Source organism: Asterias rubens, chromosome 19, assembly GCF_902459465.1.
Source record: "Asterias rubens chromosome 19, eAstRub1.3, whole genome shotgun sequence".
Taxonomy (NCBI): domain Eukaryota; kingdom Metazoa; phylum Echinodermata; class Asteroidea; order Forcipulatida; family Asteriidae; genus Asterias; species Asterias rubens.
In genome coordinates, this window is record NC_047080.1 from 10741374 (window position 1) to 10768133 (window position 26760).

The following is a 26760-nucleotide window of genomic DNA, read 5'->3' on the forward strand; positions in this document are numbered from 1 at the left end:
CCACTTTCGCTGGAAAATCTTTCTGAGAATGTTCGAGGGCAACAGAATAGCTAAACAATATTTTGTATCCCTAACATGCCTTAAATGCACTTTTTTTTCCATAAACATAATTATGGTTCAACATAAGGCCATGTTCAAATTGTCATTAACAATTATTGAATTTATTATTTTATTTTTTCATCATGAACTCAGCTTTTTTTATGTTTAAAAAATGGGTGACGATGCTGAACAGTGTACAAAATAAAAATGTCGAAAATTTGGGATATTTGTTCAAACCAATTTGGGGGAGAACAATTGGATTGAAGTAAATAATTCCATATCCGAAACTTTACAAGTTGTATACCGAAAAGTGTTTGCTTGTGGTGAAGTGTGTAAAGATGATAAAGCATATGACATCAATAATGTTTGTTCAACATATCCGCGATTCTATCCCACAGAACTATTTACTCGACAAACCAATAAGTCAAGTCAAAGGAACTCTGCCGATTTGAGATAAAACTTGTTGAACCTGTGGGTCGTATTTACTGTGCAGCATTGAAACCTTGGGCGTGTGTCCACAAAACAGGTGTGATATTCACCAGCGTCCTACAACAATCGGTCGTCAAATCAATCGCTGAGGGTTCTATTGATTTAGCAGCAAAGATTCCACTCTACTGAATCACTGTTTAAGCTCTACTGTAAAATAACCCATATTTATCGACAGTTGGCCTATTTACCACTGTAGTAATAAAAGTTATTTTATTGTTTATTTATTCAGCAATTTCACGAACAAATACAAGTTTATACATGGGATAAAACTCTTAAAAACAGTAAAAATTAAAAGGCCCCTCTTGACACAACACAAGATAGTAGCACCTTCCTGCAAAAAGTCTGAAACAGCACTGTACAATTTTTGTGGCATGGTCATATGATTGCTTGATAAAAAGAACCCTCTACTCTCTTTAGTTACGGCATTTCCTGGCCGAGCGAAACAATGGACTTAATCTCTGGTATTTCTGATCAGCAGAGTGTGGGTTCGTGTCCCTGTCGTGGCACTTGTGTCCTTAAGTAAGACACTTAACCATTATTGCTGGGTCCTTCCCATGGGACGTAAAGCTATGGGTCCTGTGTGTTGTGTAAGCCAAGTTAAAGAACCCAGGGCAACATCCTCAGATACGCCCTTAAAAAAGCCTTAGCTACATGTATAGCTACAGCTGCCAACTCATTATCGGCCTTAGCTGGGAATTCTAAAGCTCTTCCACTCATCTTTCCCAAAAGCAAATAAACCAAGTTTTTTTTAGAAATGGGGGGAAATGCCAGCTGGTTGGCAGGTTATACAACTCAAAACAATTAGCCCCTATATCTGTCATGATCCCAAAATCTTTCAACATCAATCATCAACAGTTAATAGTTCAAAAAAATAAATGAAATCTAGAGAAAGTACGGTTCAAAGTGAGTTAGAATGTCTATCAACACAAAGAGAGCTGAACTTGTGACACATTGGAGTTGTAAAAACGTTACCAGAGGAAAATATGAACTTGAAAGCGTAAAAACTACAATAGCGTCCCTTAAAAAATGGCGTCAAAGGCATTCCAGGTGAATCACAAAGCGTGGCACTGTATTACAATACACAACAGTATCACACTCCATTCGTATATTTTACAGCCCTATGCACAATGTGTGAACCTTTTCAACTCAAACACAATGGGTTTAGTCTTCCCTGACCAACTCAGCGTGGAATTCCGTTTGACTATAACCAAATGTGATTCGTAATGTATGATAAAATATTTCCCTTTGGGTTTTTGGGATGCATTGCTATCAAGCATGACAGATCTACATACGTGACCTACAAACAAGAAGTTCATGTGCAATTATGTGGAGTTGCTCTGTGTACCACTGTACCAGCATGGTTGCCGCAGAAATTACAGGAGCTACTTAAATGGGAGATTTTATGTTCACTGGGTTTATAGAATGTCATTTGAATTTTTATAGAGTAAATTTATGCTCAACCCATGTTGACCATAAGCATACCAAAGTGTTTCTTTTTAAGTGTCTTGCTTAAGGAGACAAGTGTACATGGGGAGTTCTAGCTCCATGGTTGAACCCTACAATCTGCTGAAATACCAAAAGAGCTTGGGTCTGGTGCCCTTATCCGCTCAGCCATGACATGCCACTACATGGTATGAAATCAGCATTGAGAAAAACATCCATCAAAATATAATGCTCGAAATGCTAGCGATTGGAGAAATGAGTCAAACAAGTAGTCTTGCATTTGATAGTATACAACCAATAATTAAAAAAACTCCCTCTCAACTAATGTAGTTTTTGAGAAAGGGGGATCTCACAAGTCCCAAATCCGATGTTTGAAAAAAAGAAGACACATGTACAGGCTCTTATTCATTATGTATCTGATGACCAATTGAGCAAATTTTTCACAGATTTGGTATATTTGATATGTTGGGTCATATAAAGTACAGATATTTGACAATTACCTGTGTTGCCGGCATGCTTTCAATAATGCAATAAATGTTTCGCAAGGTTCAATAGCTTTACACATAGGTAATAAAGTAGGGTTAAGTGTAAAATGTGTAAAATACACGACAAAAACAAAAGACAAACTCCACAGTTATAAAAGCATCAATAAAACTGTTTGAGTGAAGTAGCATGTCAACATAACATGATTGGGGAGGTGTGAAGATCTGTGAGCAGCTGAGCTTTTTACTGCTACACCCAGCCAGGGTAACTATTTGGCTATTTCTATCGGACTTTTGTCAGCAATTCAAGTACGAAAATGTCAACTCCATTTTCTTGGGAATTTCCCAAGAAATCATTTAAGATTTAGAAGGTTTTTTTGAAGAGAGCTTAGGTAGCCAGACATTGACCAATAAGCCTTTTTGAGGTATGGGGGACACAATGCTACAACACTGTAAAGTTGTGGTAAATTTGTGCGTATTGACTATAGAAATAGAACGTATGTTATTCAGTGAAGTGCGCATTTTTGGGCGACTCAGCGTTTACATGTAAATCTAATGACCACAACATGGTGAGCGTGGCTTCAGTCGCGGCGTGTGACGCGCGCGTATCACGTCCACCATACCTCAAAAAGGCTTTTGGGGTTGGGGTAGCACAGGTAAAAAGCACAAGACCGCTGGACTCGTCCGGTCAATACTGGCCGGACCCCAAAACTACTGGCAATGGGCCTGTGATCTAAGTGCAAAATAATCAAGCCTGAGGTTTCGTTTTTTATCTACCATCCCCATGTTCGGTCAAAATTGTTATTAATCGCACTAATGGCGCTGATGGAAACATTACTTATCTAAGTCATACTTGCTCAACTTGATAATAATTACCAGCATAGTGAAATAATTGTGTTCCTGATTTTATAAGATTGATATTTTATCTTTTAAACTTCTGTAAATTGACACGTTAACTGTGCCCCTTTTATTTTACCAAATCCTGGATCTGTCATTTTAACAAACTGATTCGAGGATGTCCCACTTTAACTTGACTGATATAAAGTATAACTACCCGACTGTAAACACTATCATTTGCTTTTCTTGTCTGACCGTTGAAACTTGCTTCATAATGTTGAAATACCTGCCAAAAACTCGTACACACATTTCTATGCATGCTCTCAATATTTTTTGTGCAACTTCGGTGACCAATTGAGCCCAAATTGTCACACGGTTGTTAATGCGTATGTTGGGAAGCACCATGTGATGAGGATACTGGTCTTCCCAGAAGTATACCCTGCCATTAAGTATGTTGAGATAATGTTATCAATGGTAAATATACTTTTCAAAGATTAACACGAATCGCTTTTGATCTGTGTGTACACTGCGCACTTCACTTTTTAATACCCCAAGTGTAGTGTAAATATACAAAGCGGATATTGTGGTCAATTATAAATGATACAGTTCTGAGATACTATTATCTTTGTGTGTCCAGACCAAGCAGTCCGGTGCGCTGGACTCGAGTTCTGGTGGTAAATCCGGGTTTAGGTTCGAGTCCGGGTCATGACATTGACACAAAGTGTCCTTAAGCAACACACTTACATGTTAAAGCTTTTCTTCACCTAGGGGGGAATGGGTACCTGTGTGGGCTTTAGATTGGTGTGCTACATTAAATGCAGTGGACACTATTAGTATTGGTAATTACTCAAAATGATTGTTAACATAAAAACTTACTTGGTAACTAGCAACAGAGAGCTGTTGTTATTATAAAACATTGTGAGAAACGGCTCCCTCTGAAGTTAAGTAGTTTTCGAAAAAAAAGTTCCACAAACTTGATTTGACATGGGTTTTTTTTCTTTCATTTAATTATCTCGCATCTTCGACAACCAATTGAGTTCAAATTTTCACAGGTTTGTAAGACTGGTCTTTGACAATTACCAAAGGTGTCCATGCCTTTAATTGGCAGCACAGGCTGTATACTCCCAAGGAACGAGTGAAAAATGGGAGGATATCTGCTATAAAATAAATGTTCAATATTATTATTTTCTGCTACAAAGCAGAACATAGTCTGGGTATATCTTTTGAACACGCTCTTGGGTTTTTTTAACTAACATTTTGATACCCTCAATTTACATTCAGTAAATCTTCAATGAAACAATTTATTTGAAAATTTTCAGTAGACCTACAGTTTCCAGTGCTTATAAAACCCTTCCCCCATATTAAATGATCCATCCGAGTAAATGAAAAATAAGAAAGGATTGGAGAAAATTATTGAGGCAGAAAATTCTGCTTTGTCGTTATGACTTTAACATACATTGCACAACGATGGATACCGGAAGCAATTCTTGACAACCCAGCCAGTATTTAATGATGTCTCACCAAACATCAACGTTTATCTTTGATGTCGGAACAATAAATTAATAAAATACTGCATGTCATCCACAGGTGTGGTGGGTTTTATTTTGCAGATTTTACAATTGCCTGAAGACTTTTCACTCAGGTGGAAAAAATGTCATAAAGATCAATTTGTTTATGGGGTTTCAGGAGAAAACTATCAAAGGAAAAATGTATAAACTGCCCAACATTCAGGTGTGACAGAGATAACTTTTGAGGACCCTCCCCAAAAAAAAAAATACTAAATGAAAGTTTGCCTTCCAAAATTGATGCACATCCCAAGTGTACAATTAATACAATCCGGGAAGCATTCGTAGCAGGAGAGAGATACAAGTCAAAATCAGGGGATCAACTTCTTTCAACTATAAACCACAAGGGGAAACTAAATGGGTAATTAACGTTTGGAAAGATTTCTCTTGCCATTTCTAAAAAATAATTTAAGCACTAATCATGTAATCATACATTGAATATTAATGGAGAACTACTCTCCAACTATTGATCACTCATTGTAAGAGATGTTAAATTTGCATCGGGAATAAAGAATAATAATTTTGATTTTTACCCACTGCCAAAACATAGGAGTCGAACTGCCTCTAGCTACCGGGCAACCTCTGTAGTCTAGTTGGTAAGACACTGCTCTAGAAATGATAGGGTCGTCGGTTCGAATCCCACCCGAGTAACATGCCTGTGATATTTTTTCACAGGACTCAGGAAAGTACCTGAGTATACAGTGCTAACACACATCGGTGTATAGGTAAAAACCAAAAATAATATTCTTCATCCCTGATGCAAATTTACCGAATCCCACCCGAGTAAAAAAACAACACTGCTCTAGAAATGATAGGGTCGTCGGTTCGAATCCCACCCGAGTAACATGCCTGTGATATTTTTTAACAGCACTCGGGAAAGTACCGAGTACACAGTGCTAACACACATCGGTGTATGGGTAAAACCAAAATTAATATTGATCACTCATTTTAAAAATGCACCACTCACTGCATCATGGGGGCACAGGTGCCTCAATGTAATTGAACTCATGCATACATGTACCTGAGACAGAGTAAACTGGGGTGTGGGGGCTCTGTACTAATTTTGTTTTTTAATTGGACATTTGATTTGAGATGTCATTTGAATGAGAAGCCTTATGTTCTGTTTATCTAGTACAAAAATGCAAACACATGTCAACAGTTGTTTTTGAGTGTCTTTACTCTATATGCTGGGATTGAACCCAGTTACTGGTCTACCCACATACATTACAACATGCCAAAAGGAAAACTGACTGTGACAGTTTTTAAATAATGTATTAATCAAATCACAAATTTTGAAATTACATAGGCCAAATACCTGAAATATAATTGAATATTAATCATGACGGCACATGTGTATACAGCGCATGATGCATGGACGAATAACCTTCATGTCCCACTCACCTCTTTCCACTTACCCCCTCCCCCTCTTCCCAAAACCCATCCCCGATCTAAGAAAAAGAAAAAACACTTACAGATCCTGAGGGAATCACCTCGTCATCTTTCCCCATTTTGCCTCCTTTTGTGGTGCGATGAACTAAATGGAGGCTGGTTTTTCACAATGACGTCCAAACCAGAATTGAATATTTCAGGTACCACCAGGTTTCGACGAGACGTGAAACCCTAACTGTACCCGCCAGTGGCCAGTGTATTTATGGAATCTTTTCACCAATTTGAGGAGATTTAACACTTGTTGGACTGAGTAACTGATATGCGATAGCCAAGCTTGTTTTATGAATTAAACACAACAATGTTGTTAATACCGCGGTAGACATTACTAATTATACAGCGGGTATTTTTTAAATAGTACCAGTGTTGTTGTGTGTGGAATGTAATAGGTGTTATAAAGGCTGGTAGAAGACTTGTAACAAGTGGTCAGTAATAGAACACCACTTGTGGTATGTTTCCATTAGTCTTTTATTGTGCTTTTAATAATGCCCTGCAATTCAACCTGCACTTTCTCAGGCAAGATTAAATCTACGAGAAACTTGCAGACGGGTGTGAAGGAGCTTACAAGACAGACATTGTCCCTGCTCACCATAATTTGGAATTCTAAAAAATGGAGGGGAAAATCACTAATATCCACCAATGTGGCAAACTACTACTTTGGGGGAAAATGGTATCTCAAATCACAATTATGGTGAGTTTATTGCAGTAGCACCATGTGTAAATCTCTTTTGAGTAGTGGTTGGTCCTGGAAAGAACCGTGGATAACAACTCAATCATTCAATCAGTAAGCTTTGATCATGGAGAATGCCAGTCAGCTTTTCATTCCACTAGCCTGTTGTATTCTGAGCAGTTCAACACTAAACTAGCCAGCTGGACCCTCTGGGGTGAACTCTGACTGGCCCTGAGGTGCTTTAACTGACATTTTGTTCAGTGGACCACTTTTTAGAACGCTGAAATGGAACCAAGGGTATCTGCCCCCCCCCCCCCCTCCACCCCTCCCTCAATGTTCATATTGAACACACTATATTTTCCACATGGAAAGGGGCACCTCCTAAAATCCTGTAAAGACTGAGAATCCAATTTCAAAGCGCACAATGAAAAGTACAAATGATGGGAGGGATGATGAACTTACCTCTGAACATTGGCACCGCCCTCCAACACGAGATGGGTCCCAGACTGCAATATTGACCAAAGCTGACTTCGAGGAAGAACAAGGGTAGACCGGCAAACGCCAACATGATGACGTATGGGATCAGAAAAGCACCTAGAAGGAGGTTAAGATTTACATTTTAAAGATTAATTTGGGGATCGAACAAAGAAAATGGACTAGAGCGGGATTTGAACCAACAACTTCCGGTTAAGTGTGAGGGTTTGGCATCGATCACTTATCCCAGTGGAATACAGCCCTGGGATGCTGCTAGATATGTTTTACTCCACGGTTTCCCCGGCACAGTTTCACACTTCCCCGCCTACAATAGGTCTCTAATCCACAGCGTCCGCTTGAACATTTAAAGAAAACCCTGAGAGTACCTCTTACCCCTACTCCACAGCAGGGGTGGCTATTCCCTTAGGTATGCCCACTTGCCAAGGTAGATCAGGAATAAGGCGATCTAAGTGTGGGATGCTGCTAGATCTGTTTTACCCAACGGCTTCCCCTGCACACTTTCACACTGTCTCTCAATGGGGTTCTAGTTGAACATTTCAAGAATACCCCAGGGTTTTACAGCTTACACCTACTCCAGGGGAGGCCTGGGTGGCTATGCCCCGGGGTATGCCCATTAGCAGGGGTAGATCAGGGATAAAGCGATTTTTTAGTGTCAAAGGGCCAGCCATTTTTCCCCTAAGTAGTGTGAAAAAGGGCTTGTGACTTTTGAATGAGTGGGCACGAAGATGGCCATGAGATTTAGATGCTCAAAGTCGCAGAATGAGAAACGGGAGACAAAATAAACCCAGAAAGATTAGAATCTCGCAACTAGTAAGCTACAGTATCTCATCCAACGCTCTGTTTGACGTACATGCATCCACCCTTGAGCTGCCACAGTCTCTGATAAGCTATAAACATTCACCACCAAATCCTAAGAGGTCTTCTTCACCAAATGTAATATATCTGCAGAATTTGCCTTTCAAATAAGCACAAAAGGTCTTGACAACTTGTACCAAAATGTCATATCTGTAAAATTTGCCTTTCAAATTAGGCAAAAAGGTCTTTAACTCTTGCAGCAAATGTCATATATATAAGCTCTTTTGCACTTCTTGCAAAAAATGTCATGTATAAGCAGAATTTGCCTTTCAAATAAGAGCGAAAAGATACTTTGATTGCACTAAATGTCTCATAAAAGCAGAATTTTCCTTCCAAGTTAGAGAAAAAGGTCCTTTACCAGTTGCACCAAATGTCAAATCTGCAGAATTTGCCTTTCAAATTAGAGCTATTTCTTTTCTTCTCAAGTCTAATTTTCTCAAGTCCCTTTTGGGACCATAAGTCATTGCTTTCTAACAAAAAACAATTCTCCTAAACTGCATATTTTAAGTTTCCCCCCTTCCAGAATTTTGTTGTTGTAAAAAATACAAGACAAACTGCAACAGCAGGTCTAATTAACCAAAAGATGAATGCAGACTTTTTTTTATAGTAACGTCTGGTACCCACCTCCACCATTGCGATAGCACAGGTACGGGAAGCGCCAGACGTTCCCATACCCGGTACACGAGAGTAGAAACTCAAATTTGTTGCCCCAGTTTCCTCGTTCGACGTTTTCATCTCCATCTTCATCCGCTTCAACAAGATCCACTTTACTCTGAAGTAAAATAAATAATAAGAAGAAATATAGTTAAAGGAAAATTACAGAATTAGTTTTTGCTAAAAAAGCAGTTGCTGGCACTTTATGTAATCCACCATACTAAACTAACAAACCTGTAGAAGTTTGAGATCGATCGCTCATCTGGGTCTCAAGAAAAAATCGATTTCACATTTTTGCATGAACATCGATTCAACAAAAACTTTTAAAAATATAATGCTCACCAAACGATAAACTCCAAATTAGAAGTTAGTTTTGTTTATTCCTCATCAAATATGACATTTCAGACAGAAATATTTAAAGGGATGTTTTTGAATATCATCATCATTAGACTGTGTAAGTTTTATGTAAATCTGTGATCTTAGACAATTTTCTTTCTCACTAATTCTGTAATATTCCTTTAATCAAATTTATTTATTTTATTTATTTTTAGTTATTCTGGTTACGAAGGCTGCCATGGATTCTTAGAAAACTTAACTTAATTATGGAAAAAGCCAAGAACGCCACAGGGAGAAGACGAGGAAGGACAACTAAATTTTAGATGTGGAAGGAATTCCCCTGAGAATTATTCCAGGGAAAAGCCACATAATTAGGTTTGGCTGTCACAGAGAATCAAATCTATGCCCCTGGTAGGATTTGAACCACAGTCCTGAAGGTTGAAGGCAAGAAAAGATAGCATTCATATGCAAATCTGGCCGTCCCAATAAAGCAAGTATGAGCAAGCTTGATTTCATCTTTAAAAGGGCAAGGCTTTCTCTTATTTTCCACTTTCGCTGGAAAATCTTTCTGAGAATGTTCGAGGGCAACAGAATAGCTAAACAATATTTTGTATCCCTAACATGCCTTAAATGCACTTTTTTTTCCATAAACATAATTATGGTTCAACATAAGGCCATGTTCAAATTGTCATTAACAATTATTGAATTTATTATTTTATTTTTTCATCATGAACTCAGCTTTTTTTATGTTTAAAAAATGGGTGACGATGCTGAACAGTGTACAAAATAAAAATGTCGAAAATTTGGGATATTTGTTCAAACCAATTTGGGGGAGAACAATTGGATTGAAGTAAATAATTCCATATCCGAAACTTTACAAGTTGTATACCGAAAAGTGTTTGCTTGTGGTGAAGTGTGTAAAGATGATAAAGCATATGACATCAATAATGTTTGTTCAACATATCCGCGATTCTATCCCACAGAACTATTTACTCGACAAACCAATAAGTCAAGTCAAAGGAACTCTGCCGATTTGAGATAAAACTTGTTGAACCTGTGGGTCGTATTTACTGTGCAGCATTGAAACCTTGGGCGTGTGTCCACAAAACAGGTGTGATATTCACCAGCGTCCTACAACAATCGGTCGTCAAATCAATCGCTGAGGGTTCTATTGATTTAGCAGCAAAGATTCCACTCTACTGAATCACTGTTTAAGCTCTACTGTAAAATAACCCATATTTATCGACAGTTGGCCTATTTACCACTGTAGTAATAAAAGTTATTTTATTGTTTATTTATTCAGCAATTTCACGAACAAATACAAGTTTATACATGGGATAAAACTCTTAAAAACAGTAAAAATTAAAAGGCCCCTCTTGACACAACACAAGATAGTAGCACCTTCCTGCAAAAAGTCTGAAACAGCACTGTACAATTTTTGTGGCATGGTCATATGATTGCTTGATAAAAAGAACCCTCTACTCTCTTTAGTTACGGCATTTCCTGGCCGAGCGAAACAATGGACTTAATCTCTGGTATTTCTGATCAGCAGAGTGTGGGTTCGTGTCCCTGTCGTGGCACTTGTGTCCTTAAGTAAGACACTTAACCATTATTGCTGGGTCCTTCCCATGGGACGTAAAGCTATGGGTCCTGTGTGTTGTGTAAGCCAAGTTAAAGAACCCAGGGCAACATCCTCAGATACGCCCTTAAAAAAGCCTTAGCTACATGTATAGCTACAGCTGCCAACTCATTATCGGCCTTAGCTGGGAATTCTAAAGCTCTTCCACTCATCTTTCCCAAAAGCAAATAAACCAAGTTTTTTTTAGAAATGGGGGGAAATGCCAGCTGGTTGGCAGGTTATACAACTCAAAACAATTAGCCCCTATATCTGTCATGATCCCAAAATCTTTCAACATCAATCATCAACAGTTAATAGTTCAAAAAAATAAATGAAATCTAGAGAAAGTACGGTTCAAAGTGAGTTAGAATGTCTATCAACACAAAGAGAGCTGAACTTGTGACACATTGGAGTTGTAAAAACGTTACCAGAGGAAAATATGAACTTGAAAGCGTAAAAACTACAATAGCGTCCCTTAAAAAATGGCGTCAAAGGCATTCCAGGTGAATCACAAAGCGTGGCACTGTATTACAATACACAACAGTATCACACTCCATTCGTATATTTTACAGCCCTATGCACAATGTGTGAACCTTTTCAACTCAAACACAATGGGTTTAGTCTTCCCTGACCAACTCAGCGTGGAATTCCGTTTGACTATAACCAAATGTGATTCGTAATGTATGATAAAATATTTCCCTTTGGTTTTTGGGATGCATTGCTATCAAGCATGACAGATCTACATACGTGACCTACAAACAAGAAGTTCATGTGCAATTATGTGGAGTTGCTCTGTGTACCACTGTACCAGCATGGTTGCCGCAGAAATTACAGGAGCTACTTAAAATGGGAGATTTTATGTTCACTGGGTTTATAGAATGTCATTTGAATTTTTATAGAGTAAATTTATGCTCAACCCATGTTGACCATAAGCATACCAAAGTGTTTCTTTTTAAGTGTCTTGCTTAAGGAGACAAGTGTACATGGGGAGTTCTAGCTCCATGGTTGAACCCTACAATCTGCTGAAATACCAAAAGAGCTTGGGTCTGGTGCCCTTATCCGCTCAGCCATGACATGCCACTACATGGTATGAAATCAGCATTGAGAAAAACATCCATCAAAATATAATGCTCGAAATGCTAGCGATTGGAGAAATGAGTCAAACAAGTAGTCTTGCATTTGATAGTATACAACCAATAATTAAAAAAACTCCCTCTCAACTAATGTAGTTTTTGAGAAAGGGGGATCTCACAAGTCCCAAATCCGATGTTTGAAAAAAAGAAGACACATGTACAGGCTCTTATTCATTATGTATCTGATGACCAATTGAGCAAATTTTTCACAGATTTGGTATATTTGATATGTTGGGTCATATAAAGTACAGATATTTGACAATTACCTGTGTTGCCGGCATGCTTTCAATAATGCAATAAATGTTTCGCAAGGTTCAATAGCTTTACACATAGGTAATAAAGTAGGGTTAAGTGTAAAATGTGTAAAATACACGACAAAAACAAAAGACAAACTCCACAGTTATAAAAGCATCAATAAAACTGTTTGAGTGAAGTAGCATGTCAACATAACATGATTGGGGAGGTGTGAAGATCTGTGAGCAGCTGAGCTTTTTACTGCTACACCCAGCCAGGGTAACTATTTGGCTATTTCTATCGGACTTTTGTCAGCAATTCAAGTACGAAAATGTCAACTCCATTTTCTTGGGAATTTCCCAAGAAATCATTTAAGATTTAGAAGGTTTTTTTGAAGAGAGCTTAGGTAGCCAGACATTGACCAATAAGCCTTTTTGAGGTATGGGGGACACAATGCTACAACACTGTAAAGTTGTGGTAAATTTGTGCGTATTGACTATAGAAATAGAACGTATGTTATTCAGTGAAGTGCGCATTTTTGGGCGACTCAGCGTTTACATGTAAATCTAATGACCACAACATGGTGAGCGTGGCTTCAGTCGCGGCGTGTGACGCGCGCGTATCACGTCCACCATACCTCAAAAAGGCTTTTGGGGTTGGGGTAGCACAGGTAAAAAGCACAAGACCGCTGGACTCGTCCGGTCAATACTGGCCGGACCCCAAAACTACTGGCAATGGGCCTGTGATCTAAGTGCAAAATAATCAAGCCTGAGGTTTCGTTTTTTATCTACCATCCCCATGTTTCGGTCAAAATTGTTATTAATCGCACTAATGGCGCTGATGGAAACATTACTTATCTAAGTCATACTTGCTCAACTTGATAATAATTACCAGCATAGTGAAATAATTGTGTTCCTGATTTTATAAGATTGATATTTTATCTTTTAAACTTCTGTAAATTGACACGTTAACTGTGCCCCTTTTATTTTACCAAATCCTGGATCTGTCATTTTAACAAACTGATTCGAGGATGTCCCACTTTAACTTGACTGATATAAAGTATAACTACCCGACTGTAAACACTATCATTTGCTTTTCTTGTCTGACCGTTGAAACTTGCTTCATAATGTTGAAATACCTGCCAAAAACTCGTACACACATTTCTATGCATGCTCTCAATATTTTTTGTGCAACTTCGGTGACCAATTGAGCCCAAATTGTCACACGGTTGTTAATGCGTATGTTGGGAAGCACCATGTGATGAGGATACTGGTCTTCCCAGAAGTATACCCTGCCATTAAGTATGTTGAGATAATGTTATCAATGGTAAATATACTTTTCAAAGATTAACACGAATCGCTTTTGATCTGTGTGTACACTGCGCACTTCACTTTTTAATACCCCAAGTGTAGTGTAAATATACAAAGCGGATATTGTGGTCAATTATAAATGATACAGTTCTGAGATACTATTATCTTTGTGTGTCCAGACCAAGCAGTCCGGTGCGCTGGACTCGAGTTCTGGTGGTAAATCCGGGTTTAGGTTCGAGTCCGGGTCATGACATTGACACAAAGTGTCCTTAAGCAACACACTTACATGTTAAAGCTTTTCTTCACCTAGGGGGGAATGGGTACCTGTGTGGGCTTTAGATTGGTGTGCTACATTAAATGCAGTGGACACTATTAGTATTGGTAATTACTCAAAATGATTGTTAACATAAAAACTTACTTGGTAACTAGCAACAGAGAGCTGTTGTTATTATAAAACATTGTGAGAAACGGCTCCCTCTGAAGTTAAGTAGTTTTCGAAAAAAAAGTTCCACAAACTTGATTTGACATGGGTTTTTTTTCTTTCATTTAATTATCTCGCATCTTCGACAACCAATTGAGTTCAAATTTTCACAGGTTTGTAAGACTGGTCTTTGACAATTACCAAAGGTGTCCATGCCTTTAATTGGCAGCACAGGCTGTATACTCCCAAGGAACGAGTGAAAAAATGGGAGGATATCTGCTATAAAATAAATGTTCAATATTATTATTTTCTGCTACAAAGCAGAACATAGTCTGGGTATATCTTTTGAACACGCTCTTGGGTTTTTTTAACTAACATTTTGATACCCTCAATTTACATTCAGTAAATCTTCAATGAAACAATTTATTTGAAAATTTTTCAGTAGACCTACAGTTTCCAGTGCTTATAAAACCCTTCCCCCATATTAAATGATCCATCCGAGTAAATGAAAAATAAGAAAGGATTGGAGAAAATTATTGAGGCAGAAAATTCTGCTTTGTCGTTATGACTTTAACATACATTGCACAACGATGGATACCGGAAGCAATTCTTGACAACCCAGCCAGTATTTAATGATGTCTCACCAAACATCAACGTTTATCTTTGATGTCGGAACAATAAATTAATAAAATACTGCATGTCATCCACAGGTGTGGTGGGTTTTATTTTGCAGATTTTACAATTGCCTGAAGACTTTTCACTCAGGTGGAAAAAATGTCATAAAGATCAATTTGTTTATGGGGTTTCAGGAGAAAACTATCAAAGGAAAAATGTATAAACTGCCCAACATTCAGGTGTGACAGAGATAACTTTTGAGGACCCTCCCCAAAAAAAAAAATACTAAATGAAAGTTTGCCTTCCAAAATTGATGCACATCCCAAGTGTACAATTAATACAATCCGGGAAGCATTCGTAGCAGGAGAGAGATACAAGTCAAAATCAGGGGATCAACTTCTTTCAACTATAAACCACAAGGGGAAACTAAATGGGTAATTAACGTTTGGAAAGATTTCTCTTGCCATTTCTAAAAAATAATTTAAGCACTAATCATGTAATCATACATTGAATATTAATGGAGAACTACTCTCCAACTATTGATCACTCATTGTAAGAGATGTTAAATTTGCATCGGGAATAAAGAATAATAATTTTGATTTTTACCCACTGCCAAAACATAGGAGTCGAACTGCCTCTAGCTACCGGGCAACCTCTGTAGTCTAGTTGGTAAGACACTGCTCTAGAAATGATAGGGTCGTCGGTTCGAATCCCACCCGAGTAACATGCCTGTGATATTTTTTCACAGGACTCAGGAAAGTACTGAGTATACAGTGCTAACACACATCGGTGTATAGGTAAAAACCAAAAATAATATTCTTCATCCCTGATGCAAATTTACCGAATCCCACCCGAGTAAAAAAAACAACACTGCTCTAGAAATGATAGGGTCGTCGGTTCGAATCCCACCCGAGTAACATGCCTGTGATATTTTTTAACAGCACTCGGGAAAGTACCGAGTACACAGTGCTAACACACATCGGTGTATGGGTAAAACCAAAATTAATATTGATCACTCATTTTAAAAATGCACCACTCACTGCATCATGGGGGCACAGGTGCCTCAATGTAATTGAACTCATGCATACATGTACCTGAGACAGAGTAAACTGGGGTGTGGGGGCTCTGTACTAATTTTGTTTTTTAATTGGACATTTGATTTGAGATGTCATTTGAATGAGAAGCCTTATGTTCTGTTATCTAGTACAAAAATGCAAACACATGTCAACAGTTGTTTTTGAGTGTCTTTACTCTATATGCTGGGATTGAACCCAGTTACTGGGTCTACCCACATACATTACAACATGCCAAAAGGAAAACTGACTGTGACAGTTTTTAAATAATGTATTAATCAAATCACAAATTTTGAAATTACATAGGCCAAATACCTGAAATATAATTGAATATTAATCATGACGGCACATGTGTATACAGCGCATGATGCATGGACGAATAACCTTCATGTCCCACTCACCTCTTTCCACTTACCCCCTCCCCCTCTTCCCAAAACCCATCCCCGATCTAAGAAAAAGAAAAACACTTACAGATCCTGAGGGAATCACCTCGTCATCTTTCCCCATTTTGCCTCCTTTTGTGGTGCGATGAACTAAAATGGAGGCTGGTTTTTCACAATGACGTCCAAACCAGAATTGAATATTTCAGGTACCACCAGGTTTCGACGAGACGTGAAACCCTAACTGTACCCGCCAGTGGCCAGTGTATTTATGGAATCTTTTCACCAATTTGAGGAGATTTAACACTTGTTGGACTGAGTAACTGATATGCGATAGCCAAGCTTGTTTATGAATTAAACACAACAATGTTGTTAATACCGCGGTAGACATTACTAATTATACAGCGGGTATTTTTTAAATAGTACCAGTGTTTGTTGTGTGTGGAATGTAATAGGTGTTATAAAGGCTGGTAGAAGACTTGTAACAAGTGGTCAGTAATAGAACACCACTTGTGGTATGTTTCCATTAGTCTTTTATTGTGCTTTTAATAATGCCCTGCAATTCAACCTGCACTTTCTCAGGCAAGATTAAATCTACGAGAAACTTGCAGACGGGTGTGAAGGAGCTTACAAGACAGACATTGTCCCTGGCTCACCATAATTTGGAATTCTAAAAAATGGAGGGGAAAATCACTAATATCCACCAATGTGGCAAACTACTTTGGGGGAAAATGGTATCTCAAATCACAATTATGGTGAGTTTATTGCAGTAGCACCATGTGTAAATCTCTTTTGAGTAGTGTTGGTCCTGGAAAGAACCGGTGGATAACAACTCAATCATTCAATCAGTAAGCTTTGATCATGGAGAATGCCAGTCAGCTTTTCATTCCACTAGCCTGTTGTATTCTGAGCAGTTCAACACTAAACTAGCCAGCTGGACCCTCTGGGGTGAACTCTGACTGGCCCTGAGGTGCTTTAACTGACATTTTGTTCAGTGGACCACTTTTTAGAACGCTGAAATGGAACCAAGGGTATCTGCCCCCCCCCCCCCTCCACCCCTCCCTCAATGTTCATATTGAACACACTATATTTTCCACATGGAAAGGGGCACCTCCTAAAATCCTGTAAAGACTGAGAATCCAATTTCAAAGCGCACAATGAAAAGTACAAATGATGGGAGGGATGATGAACTTACCTCTGAACATTGGCACCGCCCTCCAACACGAGATGGGTCCCAGACTGCAATATTGACCAAAGCTGACTTCGAGGAAGAACAAGGGTAGACCGGCAAACGCCAACATGATGACGTATGGGATCAGAAAAGCACCTAGAAGGAGGTTAAGATTTACATTTTAAAGATTAATTTGGGGATCGAACAAAGAAAATGGACTAGAGCGGGATTTGAACCAACAACTTCCGGTTAAGTGTGAGGGTTTGGCATCGATCACTTATCCCAGTGGAATACAGCCCTGGGATGCTGCTAGATATGTTTTACTCCACGGTTTCCCCGGCACAGTTTCACACTTCCCCGCCTACAATAGGTCTCTAATCCACAGCGTCCGCTTGAACATTTAAAGAAAACCCTGAGAGTACCTCTTACCCCTACTCCACAGCAGGGGTGGCTATTCCCTTAGGTATGCCCACTTGCCAAGGTAGATCAGGAATAAGGCGATCTAAGTGTGGGATGCTGCTAGATCTGTTTTACCCAACGGCTTCCCCTGCACACTTTCACACTGTCTCTCAATGGGGTTCTAGTTGAACATTTCAAGAATACCCCAGGGTTTTACAGCTTACACCTACTCCAGGGGAGGCCTGGGTGGCTATGCCCCGGGGTATGCCCATTAGCAGGGGTAGATCAGGGATAAAGCGATTTTTTAGTGTCAAAGGGCCAGCCATTTTTCCCCTAAGTAGTGTGAAAAAGGGCTTGTGACTTTTGAATGAGTGGGCACGAAGATGGCCATGAGATTTAGATGCTCAAAGTCGCAGAATGAGAAACGGGAGACAAAATAAACCCAGAAAGATTAGAATCTCGCAACTAGTAAGCTACAGTATCTCATCCAACGCTCTGTTTGACGTACATGCATCCACCCTTGAGCTGCCACAGTCTCTGATAAGCTATAAACATTCACCACCAAATCCTAAGAGGTCTTCTTCACCAAATGTAATATATCTGCAGAATTTGCCTTTCAAATAAGCACAAAAGGTCTTGACAACTTGTACCAAAATGTCATATCTGTAAAATTTGCCTTTCAAATTAGGCAAAAAGGTCTTTAACTCTTGCAGCAAATGTCATATATATAAGCTCTTTTGCACTTCTTGCAAAAAATGTCATGTATAAGCAGAATTTGCCTTTCAAATAAGAGCGAAAAGATACTTTGATTGCACTAAATGTCTCATAAAAGCAGAATTTTCCTTCCAAGTTAGAGAAAAAGGTCCTTTACCAGTTGCACCAAATGTCAAATCTGCAGAATTTGCCTTTCAAATTAGAGCTATTTCTTTTCTTCTCAAGTCTAATTTTCTCAAGTCCCTTTTGGGACCATAAGTCATTGCTTTCTAACAAAAAACAATTCTCCTAAACTGCATATTTTAAGTTTCCCCCCCTTCCAGAATTTTTGTTGTTGTAAAAATACAAGACAAACTGCAACAGCAGGTCTAATTAACCAAAAGATGAATGCAGACTTTTTTTTATAGTACGTCTGGTACCCACCTCCACCATTGCGATAGCACAGGTACGGGAAGCGCCAGACGTTCCCATACCCGGTACACGAGAGTAGAAACTCAAATTTGTTGCCCCAGTTTCCTCGTTCGACGTTTTCATCTCCATCTTCATCCGCTTCAACAGATCCACTTTACTCTGAAGTAAAATAAATAATAAGAAGAAATATAGTTAAAGGAAAATTACAGAATTAGTTTTTGCTAAAAAAGCAGTTGCTGGCACTTTATGTAATCCACCATACTAAACTAACAAACCTGTAGAAGTTTGAGATCGATCGCTCATCTGGGTCTCAAGAAAAAATCGATTTTCACATTTTTGCATGAACATCGATTCAACAAAAACTTTTAAAAATATAATGCTCACCAAACGATAAACTCCAAATTAGAAGTTAGTTTTGTTTATTTCCTCATCAAATATGACATTTCAGACAGAAATATTTAAAGGGATGTTTTTGAATATCATCATCATTAGACTGTGTAAGTTTTATGTAAATCTGTGATCTTAGACAATTTTCTTTCTCACTAATTCTGTATATTCCTTTAATCAAATTTATTTATTTTATTTATTTTTAGTTATTCTGGTTACGAAGGCTGCCATGGATTCTTAGAAAACTTAACTTAATTATGGAAAAAGCCAAGAACGCCACAGGGAGAAGACGAGGAAGGACAACTAAATTTTAGATGTGGAAGGAATTCCCCTGAGAATTATTCCAGGGAAAAGCCACATAATTAGGTTTGGCTGTCACAGAGAATCAAATCTATGCCCCTGGTAGGATTTGAACCACAGTCCTGAAGGTTGAAGGCAAGAAAAGATAGCATTCATATGCAAATCTGGCCGTCCCAATAAAGCAAGTATGAGCAAGCTTGATTTCATCTTTAAAAGGGCAAGGCTTTCTCTTATTTTCCACTTTCGCTGGAAAATCTTTCTGAGAATGTTCGAGGGCAACAGAATAGCTAAACAATATTTTGTATCCCTAACATGCCTTAAATGCACTTTTTTTTCCATAAACATAATTATGGTTCAACATAAGGCCATGTTCAAATTGTCATTAACAATTATTGAATTTATTATTTTATTTTTTCATCATGAACTCAGCTTTTTTTATGTTTAAAAAATGGGTGACGATGCTGAACAGTGTACAAAATAAAAATGTCGAAAATTTGGGATATTTGTTCAAACCAATTTGGGGGAGAACAATTGGATTGAAGTAAATAATTCCATATCCGAAACTTTACAAGTTGTATACCGAAAAGTGTTTGCTTGTGGTGAAGTGTGTAAAGATGATAAAGCATATGACATCAATAATGTTTGTTCAACATATCCGCGATTCTATCCCACAGAACTATTTACTCGACAAACCAATAAGTCAAGTCAAAGGAACTCTGCCGATTTGAGATAAAACTTGTTGAACCTGTGGGTCGTATTTACTGTGCAGCATTGAAACCTTGGGCGTGTGTCCACAAAACAGGTGTGATATTCACCAGCGTCCTACAACAATCGGTCGTCAAATCAATCGCTGAGGGTTCTATTGATTTAGCAGCAAAGATTCCACTCTACTGAATCACTGTTTAAGCTCTACTGTAAAATAACCCATATTTATCGACAGTTGGCCTATTTACCACTGTAGTAATAAAAGTTATTTTATTGTTTATTTATTCAGCAATTTCACGAACAAATACAAGTTTATACATGGGATAAAACTCTTAAAAACAGTAAAAATTAAAAGGCCCCTCTTGACACAACACAAGATAGTAGCACCTTCCTGCAAAAGTCTGAAACAGCACTGTACAATTTTTGTGGCATGGTCATATGATTGCTTGATAAAAAGAACCCTCTACTCTCTTTAGTTACGGCATTTCCTGGCCGAGCGAAACAATGGACTTAATCTCTGGTATTTCTGATCAGCAGAGTGTGGGTTCGTGTCCCTGTCGTGGCACTTGTGTCCTTAAGTAAGACACTTAACCATTATTGCTGGGTCCTTCCCATGGGACGTAAAGCTATGGGTCCTGTGTGTTGTGTAAGCCAAGTTAAAGAACCCAGGGCAACATCCTCAGATACGCCCTTAAAAAAGCCTTAGCTACATGTATAGCTACAGCTGCCAACTCATTATCGGCCTTAGCTGGGAATTCTAAAGCTCTTCCACTCATCTTTCCCAAAAGCAAATAAACCAAGTTTTTTTTAGAAATGGGGGGAAATGCCAGCTGGTTGGCAGGTTATACAACTCAAAACAATTAGCCCCTATATCTGTCATGATCCCAAAATCTTTCAACATCAATCATCAACAGTTAATAGTTCAAAAAAATAAATGAAATCTAGAGAAAGTACGGTTCAAAGTGAGTTAGAATGTCTATCAACACAAAGAGAGCTGAACTTGTGACACATTGGAGTTGTAAAAACGTTACCAGAGGAAAATATGAACTTGAAAGCGTAAAAACTACAATAGCGTCCCTTAAAAAATGGCGTCAAAGGCATTCCAGGTGAATCACAAAGCGTGGCACTGTATTACAATACACAACAGTATCACACTCCATTCGTATATTTTACAGCCCTATGCACAATGTGTGAACCTTTTCAACTCAAACACAATGGGTTTAGTCTTCCCTGACCAACTCAGCGTGGAATTCCGTTTGACTATAACCAAATGTGATTCGTAATGTATGATAAAATATTTCCCTTTGGGTTTTTGGGATGCATTGCTATCAAGCATGACAGATCTACATACGTGACCTACAAACAAGAAGTTCATGTGCAATTATGTGGAGTTGCTCTGTGTACCACTGTACCAGCATGGTTGCCGCAGAAATTACAGGAGCTACTTAAAATGGGAGATTTTATGTTCACTGGGTTTATAGAATGTCATTTGAATTTTTATAGAGTAAATTTATGCTCAACCCATGTTGACCATAAGCATACCAAAGTGTTTCTTTTTAAGTGTCTTGCTTAAGGAGACAAGTGTACATGGGGAGTTCTAGCTCCATGGTTGAACCCTACAATCTGCTGAAATACCAAAAGAGCTTGGGTCTGGTGCCCTTATCCGCTCAGCCATGACATGCCACTACATGGTATGAAATCAGCATTGAGAAAACATCCATCAAAATATAATGCTCGAAATGCTAGCGATTGGAGAAATGAGTCAAACAAGTAGTCTTGCATTTGATAGTATACAACCAATAATTAAAAAAACTCCCTCTCAACTAATGTAGTTTTTGAGAAAGGGGGATCTCACAAGTCCCAAATCCGATGTTTGAAAAAAAGAAGACACATGTACAGGCTCTTATTCATTATGTATCTGATGACCAATTGAGCAAATTTTTCACAGATTTGGTATATTTGATATGTTGGGTCATATAAAGTACAGATATTTGACAATACCTGTGTTGCCGGCATGCTTTCAATAATGCAATAAATGTTTCGCAAGGTTCAATAGCTTTACACATAGGTAATAAAGTAGGGTTAAGTGTAAAATGTGTAAAATACACGACAAAAACAAAAGACAAACTCCACAGTTATAAAAGCATCAATAAAACTGTTTGAGTGAAGTAGCATGTCAACATAACATGATTGGGGAGGTGTGAAGATCTGTGAGCAGCTGAGCTTTTTACTGCTACACCCAGCCAGGGTAACTATTTGGCTATTTCTATCGGACTTTTGTCAGCAATTCAAGTACGAAAATGTCAACTCCATTTTCTTGGGAATTTCCCAAGAAATCATTTAAGATTTAGAAGGTTTTTTTGAAGAGAGCTTAGGTAGCCAGACATTGACCAATAAGCCTTTTTGAGGTATGGGGGACACAATGCTACAACACTGTAAAGTTGTGGTAAATTTGTGCGTATTGACTATAGAAATAGAACGTATGTTATTCAGTGAAGTGCGCATTTTTGGGCGACTCAGCGTTTACATGTAAATCTAATGACCACAACATGGTGAGCGTGGCTTCAGTCGCGGCGTGTGACGCGCGCGTATCACGTCCACCATACCTCAAAAAGGCTTTTGGGGTTGGGGTAGCACAGGTAAAAAGCACAAGACCGCTGGACTCGTCCGGTCAATACTGGCCGGACCCCAAAACTACTGGCAATGGGCCTGTGATCTAAGTGCAAAATAATCAAGCCTGAGGTTTCGTTTTTTATCTACCATCCCCATGTTTCGGTCAAAATTGTTATTAATCGCACTAATGGCGCTGATGGAAACATTACTTATCTAAGTCATACTTGCTCAACTTGATAATAATTACCAGCATAGTGAAATAATTGTGTTCCTGATTTTATAAGATTGATATTTTATCTTTTAAACTTCTGTAAATTGACACGTTAACTGTGCCCCTTTTATTTTACCAAATCCTGGATCTGTCATTTTAACAAACTGATTCGAGGATGTCCCACTTTAACTTGACTGATATAAAGTATAACTACCCGACTGTAAACACTATCATTTGCTTTTCTTGTCTGACCGTTGAAACTTGCTTCATAATGTTGAAATACCTGCCAAAAACTCGTACACACATTTCTATGCATGCTCTCAATATTTTTTGTGCAACTTCGGTGACCAATTGAGCCCAAATTGTCACACGGTTGTTAATGCGTATGTTGGGAAGCACCATGTGATGAGGATACTGGTCTTCCCAGAAGTATACCCTGCCATTAAGTATGTTGAGATAATGTTATCAATGGTAAATATACTTTTCAAAGATTAACACGAATCGCTTTTGATCTGTGTGTACACTGCGCACTTCACTTTTTAATACCCCAAGTGTAGTGTAAATATACAAAGCGGATATTGTGGTCAATTATAAATGATACAGTTCTGAGATACTATTATCTTTGTGTGTCCAGACCAAGCAGTCCGGTGCGCTGGACTCGAGTTCTGGTGGTAAATCCGGGTTTAGGTTCGAGTCCGGGTCATGACATTGACACAAAGTGTCCTTAAGCAACACACTTACATGTTAAAGCTTTTCTTCACCTAGGGGGGAATGGGTACCTGTGTGGGCTTTAGATTGGTGTGCTACATTAAATGCAGTGGACACTATTAGTATTGGTAATTACTCAAAATGATTGTTAACATAAAAACTTACTTGGTAACTAGCAACAGAGAGCTGTTGTTATTATAAAACATTGTGAGAAACGGCTCCCTCTGAAGTTAAGTAGTTTTCGAAAAAAAAGTTCCACAAACTTGATTTGACATGGGTTTTTTTTCTTTCATTTAATTATCTCGCATCTTCGACAACCAATTGAGTTCAAATTTTCACAGGTTTGTAAGACTGGTCTTTGACAATTACCAAAGGTGTCCATGCCTTTAATTGGCAGCACAGGCTGTATACTCCCAAGGAACGAGTGAAAAAATGGGAGGATATCTGCTATAAAATAAATGTTCAATATTATTATTTTCTGCTACAAAGCAGAACATAGTCTGGGTATATCTTTTGAACACGCTCTTGGGTTTTTTTAACTAACATTTTGATACCCTCAATTTACATTCAGTAAATCTTCAATGAAACAATTTATTTGAAAATTTTTCAGTAGACCTACAGTTTCCAGTGCTTATAAAACCCTTCCCCCATATTAAATGATCCATCCGAGTAAATGAAAAATAAGAAAGGATTGGAGAAAATTATTGAGGCAGAAAATTCTGCTTTGTCGTTATGACTTTAACATACATTGCACAACGATGGATACCGGAAGCAATTCTTGACAACCCAGCCAGTATTTAATGATGTCTCACCAAACATCAACGTTTATCTTTGATGTCGGAACAATAAATTAATAAAATACTGCATGTCATCCACAGGTGTGGTGGGTTTTATTTTGCAGATTTTACAATTGCCTGAAGACTTTTCACTCAGGTGGAAAAAATGTCATAAAGATCAATTTGTTTATGGGGTTTCAGGAGAAAACTATCAAAGGAAAAATGTATAAACTGCCCAACATTCAGGTGTGACAGAGATAACTTTTGAGGACCCTCCCCAAAAAAAAAAATACTAAATGAAAGTTTGCCTTCCAAAATTGATGCACATCCCAAGTGTACAATTAATACAATCCGGGAAGCATTCGTAGCAGGAGAGAGATACAAGTCAAAATCAGGGGATCAACTTCTTTCAACTATAAACCACAAGGGGAAACTAAATGGGTAATTAACGTTTGGAAAGATTTCTCTTGCCATTTCTAAAAAATAATTTAAGCACTAATCATGTAATCATACATTGAATATTAATGGAGAACTACTCTCCAACTATTGATCACTCATTGTAAGAGATGTTAAATTTGCATCGGGAATAAAGAATAATAATTTTGATTTTTACCCACTGCCAAAACATAGGAGTCGAACTGCCTCTAGCTACCGGGCAACCTCTGTAGTCTAGTTGGTAAGACACTGCTCTAGAAATGATAGGGTCGTCGGTTCGAATCCCACCCGAGTAACATGCCTGTGATATTTTTTCACAGGACTCAGGAAAGTACTGAGTATACAGTGCTAACACACATCGGTGTATAGGTAAAAACCAAAAATAATATTCTTCATCCCTGATGCAAATTTACCGAATCCCACCCGAGTAAAAAAAACAACACTGCTCTAGAAATGATAGGGTCGTCGGTTCGAATCCCACCCGAGTAACATGCCTGTGATATTTTTTAACAGCACTCGGGAAAGTACCGAGTACACAGTGCTAACACACATCGGTGTATGGGTAAAACCAAAATTAATATTGATCACTCATTTTAAAAATGCACCACTCACTGCATCATGGGGGCACAGGTGCCTCAATGTAATTGAACTCATGCATACATGTACCTGAGACAGAGTAAACTGGGGTGTGGGGGCTCTGTACTAATTTTGTTTTTTAATTGGACATTTGATTTGAGATGTCATTTGAATGAGAAGCCTTATGTTCTGTTATCTAGTACAAAAATGCAAACACATGTCAACAGTTGTTTTTGAGTGTCTTTACTCTATATGCTGGGATTGAACCCAGTTACTGGGTCTACCCACATACATTACAACATGCCAAAAGGAAAACTGACTGTGACAGTTTTTAAATAATGTATTAATCAAATCACAAATTTTGAAATTACATAGGCCAAATACCTGAAATATAATTGAATATTAATCATGACGGCACATGTGTATACAGCGCATGATGCATGGACGAATAACCTTCATGTCCCACTCACCTCTTTCCACTTACCCCCTCCCCCTCTTCCCAAAACCCATCCCCGATCTAAGAAAAAGAAAAACACTTACAGATCCTGAGGGAATCACCTCGTCATCTTTCCCCATTTTGCCTCCTTTTGTGGTGCGATGAACTAAAATGGAGGCTGGTTTTTCACAATGACGTCCAAACCAGAATTGAATATTTCAGGTACCACCAGGTTTCGACGAGACGTGAAACCCTAACTGTACCCGCCAGTGGCCCACCGGTTCAAAAAATGATAAATGGGGAATCGTAAACCGGGGGTAATTTAACTGTGAATCGGGGTCAGGCCGGACCCATCACGGTGATATGGGGACGGTTTGTCTGATCCTTTTGTTATGTAAATTGAGCTCGAGGAAATAATTCTCGGTCTACGATCACTGTGTGATACTGTCAGGTGAGATTTCAGTGCCTTACGTACGGCGCCATACGCTTAGGGCAGTGCTCAACCATGCGTGTATTTGACTGTATTTAGATATCAGGTATAATAGCCATGTAATAACGCTATTGTTACGTGATCATCAACATCATTGGTAGGTCGGAACAGCGCCATCTGTTGTCGATTGTGTGTGAAATTGAATCCTTTGCTTTAAGATTGTACATAAAAAAGACCCAACCCCCAATTTGTATCCTTCAGCAGTGTAAAATTGGTGCTGAAAGGTTCTTTTACGTTTGGTAACATAAACTGCAATAAAAACTTGCATGGTAAAACGTAACAGCAGCCTTGGATAGTATAATGCATTCTGAGCAACATTGAATAATACCAGTC

At 38.5% G+C, this 26760-nt stretch overlaps 2 protein-coding genes across 2 annotated transcripts in view; both read right to left on the reverse strand.

The window, feature by feature from the left end:
- The window catches only part of LOC117303359, a 40163-nt gene extending 33775 nt beyond the window's left edge, over positions 1 to 6388 (reverse strand). The window contains exon 1 of the mRNA XM_033787531.1: positions 6328 to 6388. Coding sequence (XP_033643422.1) covers positions 6328 to 6363 — 36 coding nt within the window. The 5' untranslated portion in view covers positions 6364 to 6388. The remainder of the gene's footprint in view (positions 1 to 6327) is intronic.
- A 599-nt stretch (positions 6389 to 6987) lies between these two features.
- LOC117303360 (sodium- and chloride-dependent neutral and basic amino acid transporter B(0+)-like) lies at positions 6988 to 16346 on the reverse strand. Its single transcript, XM_033787532.1, has 4 exons — positions 16187 to 16346; positions 8946 to 9093; positions 7434 to 7565; positions 6988 to 7046 (listed from the first exon to the last, which is right to left on the reverse strand). Exons 1-4 carry the CDS (start codon positions 16220 to 16222, stop codon positions 6988 to 6990), a joined length of 375 nt encoding a protein of 124 aa, XP_033643423.1. The 5' UTR covers positions 16223 to 16346.
- Between the last annotated feature and the right edge of the window lie 10414 nt (positions 16347 to 26760).

What these genes read in the sequence shown, in the direction of transcription:
- LOC117303360 (XM_033787532.1), bottom strand. Translation starts at nt 16,222, where the DNA reads ATGGGGAAAGATGACGAGGTGATTCCCTCAGGATCT. An exon ending in AGGTGATTCCCTCAGGATCT is followed by an intron (nt 9,094 to 16,186) that starts GTAAGTGTTTTT and finishes ATTTTACTTCAG; the next exon opens with AGTAAAGTGGATCTTGTTGA. An exon ending in GGCGGTGCCAATGTTCAGAG is followed by an intron (nt 7,047 to 7,433) that starts GTAAGTTCATCA and finishes GGTTCTTTCCAG; the next exon opens with GACCAACCACTACTCAAAAG.